A 2,009-nucleotide genomic window follows, 5' to 3' on the forward strand; every position below is an offset into this window, starting at 1 on the left:
CCTCCATCGGCTCGAGGAAGACGAAGCACCCTGGCTTGCAGAGGAACGGAGACATTTGAATTAGGACCAAGAAGCATTTTGGGAGCCTCCCAGGGGGAAGAGTCCGATCCTTCGTGGTGTAAATGGTGGGGCAGGTTCGCACCCGCGGACAGCTTGGCTCAGAGCTCAGTCTGCTCTTGCTTAGAAGGGGTCTGGGCTTGATTTGGGGGCAGGAACAACACTCGGTCCTTTGCAAAGAGTCAAGGAGCATGCGGGCTCCAGGGCACAAATGCCACGCTCTGCATGCAGCCGTCACCATCGTGGGGGGCTGGTGGTGGCACCCCGGCCGAGCTCGGAGACAGACACAGATCCAAAATCTCCCCCTTCCCATGCACGGCCACCTCCAGAAGACATTGAAGAGGCAGGGCTGTTTCCTAGCAATGCAGGGGGACATAGTTATACCCCTCGTGTGTTTTACACGTTTGCTGCGAGCCACGCTGGGTCTCCTCCTCCCCGCACCACGAATGTCATCCAGCACAACGCCGGTGGCAGCCCGGGGACTGGCTCCTGAGCTCGGAGACTGGCCCTGGCTCCCCGAGGAAGCAGCATCGGTTTGGTCATTTCCACGGGTTTATGTTTGCAAGGGACACGCTGGAACGCGGGTCGTGTCTGGAAATGAATTCAGGGGCACAAACACTTCCATCTGTTCTCCCAAGCTAACCAATGAGCTAGAGCAAGAGCAGCACTGCACCACCCCAAACCATCTTCCGACTGCTTTAGGGATCTGCTTAAGGCACAACTAGGAAAAGGTTTAATTCTCCAGGTGGTGCAGTGAAATTGGAGGTGAGGAAGGGAAGTTTATGGGAACGTAATTCATGTGCGAGGTGGGATCTCCTCCCTGGCACTTCGCGGGTTAAAGAGGCTGCCAAGCAAGCAGCGGTGGGGGGATCTCAGCCACGGGCTCCTGCCCTATCTCGGTGGGCAACGCCAGCACCTTATGTGTGGTCAAAGACTGCGAGTGACTGACGGCAGTGGCCTCTCCATCCTGGAGGGGACTCAAGGCTTCATTTTAGAGAAAAAAAATTACTGGTGCATGTTGGTCCACATACAACGACTCCAGCCAGTGTCCTAAAAGGCAGAGTCTCTGACGGCCACAGATGAGTTTCAATGGGAAAAGGAATGGCGAGGTGCAGGCAGGTGTGCTCGCCCTCAGCCCTGCTGGGCCAGCAGCCCCCGGGGACTCACCTCGGACCACTCCGACATCTCCCACTGGGGCCCGCAGGCTGGGTTCTTGCAGACCTTGCGCTCGTCTGGGCGGGTGATGTCAGCAGACTCGCAGAGGTCGCTGTAGACGGAGCTGTCGAATCCCGGAGAGATCATCTTCCAGCAGCGGACGATGCGGAACTGGTAGCCCTCCCCACAAGTGCGGGAGCACTCGCTCCAGCTGCTCGTCTCCCACCTGCGGAGGCAAGAGAGGCCATCGTGCCAGGCACGGCTGGACCGCGGTCGGAGCATCCCATGGGAAAACCCTGCCTGCTCTCGGCTGGAGGGAGATGGTTGCAATAGGAATGAGCTGTCATCAGGCTGCCAGCGCGCGAGAGGTTTTCCCATGGGATGGGATGTATTAACGTATGGTGGTTTCACCCAGCAGACCTGAGCTCACGCCTGCAGCGGCGGATGCTAAAACCAGATTGCCGAGAGGAAGGAGGTGCCGGCGTGATGAGGCACAGACCGGTGCCCTCGCTGCTGCGCATTTGTCGCCCGCAGGCTGCACGTTCCCCGGCTGTGATCCTCTGTGTGCCAGAGCATTTCTCTGCCATATGTTTTGCCCACATTTGACCTCTCTTTTTTGCCTGATCAGCTAAAGTACAGAGAGGACACAACCATCCATCACCCCGCAAACCCCAGCAATAATGTCACACAAAGCTGTCTGAGCGCCGGTGGGACAGACATTCATGTACCACCATCTGCTACCATCATGTGACGGGCTGGAAGAGCTGGGATCTGCTCCGAGACACTGCCTGCCCCTT

The 2,009-nt window shown here is 57.9% G+C and overlaps 1 protein-coding gene across 1 annotated transcript in view; it reads right to left on the reverse strand.

The window, feature by feature from the left end:
• The window catches only part of ADAMTSL2 (ADAMTS-like 2), a 25,782-nt gene that overhangs the window by 5,368 nt on the left and 18,405 nt on the right, over positions 1-2,009 (reverse strand). Inside the window, exon 14 of the mRNA XM_009699536.1 lies at positions 1,225-1,438. Within this exon, the coding sequence (XP_009697838.1) occupies positions 1,225-1,438 (214 nt within the window). The remainder of the gene's footprint in view (positions 1-1,224; positions 1,439-2,009) is intronic.

Source organism: Cariama cristata, unplaced genomic scaffold, assembly GCF_000690535.1.
Source record: "Cariama cristata isolate BGI_N322 unplaced genomic scaffold, ASM69053v1 scaffold12574, whole genome shotgun sequence".
NCBI lineage: Eukaryota > Metazoa > Chordata > Aves > Cariamiformes > Cariamidae > Cariama > Cariama cristata.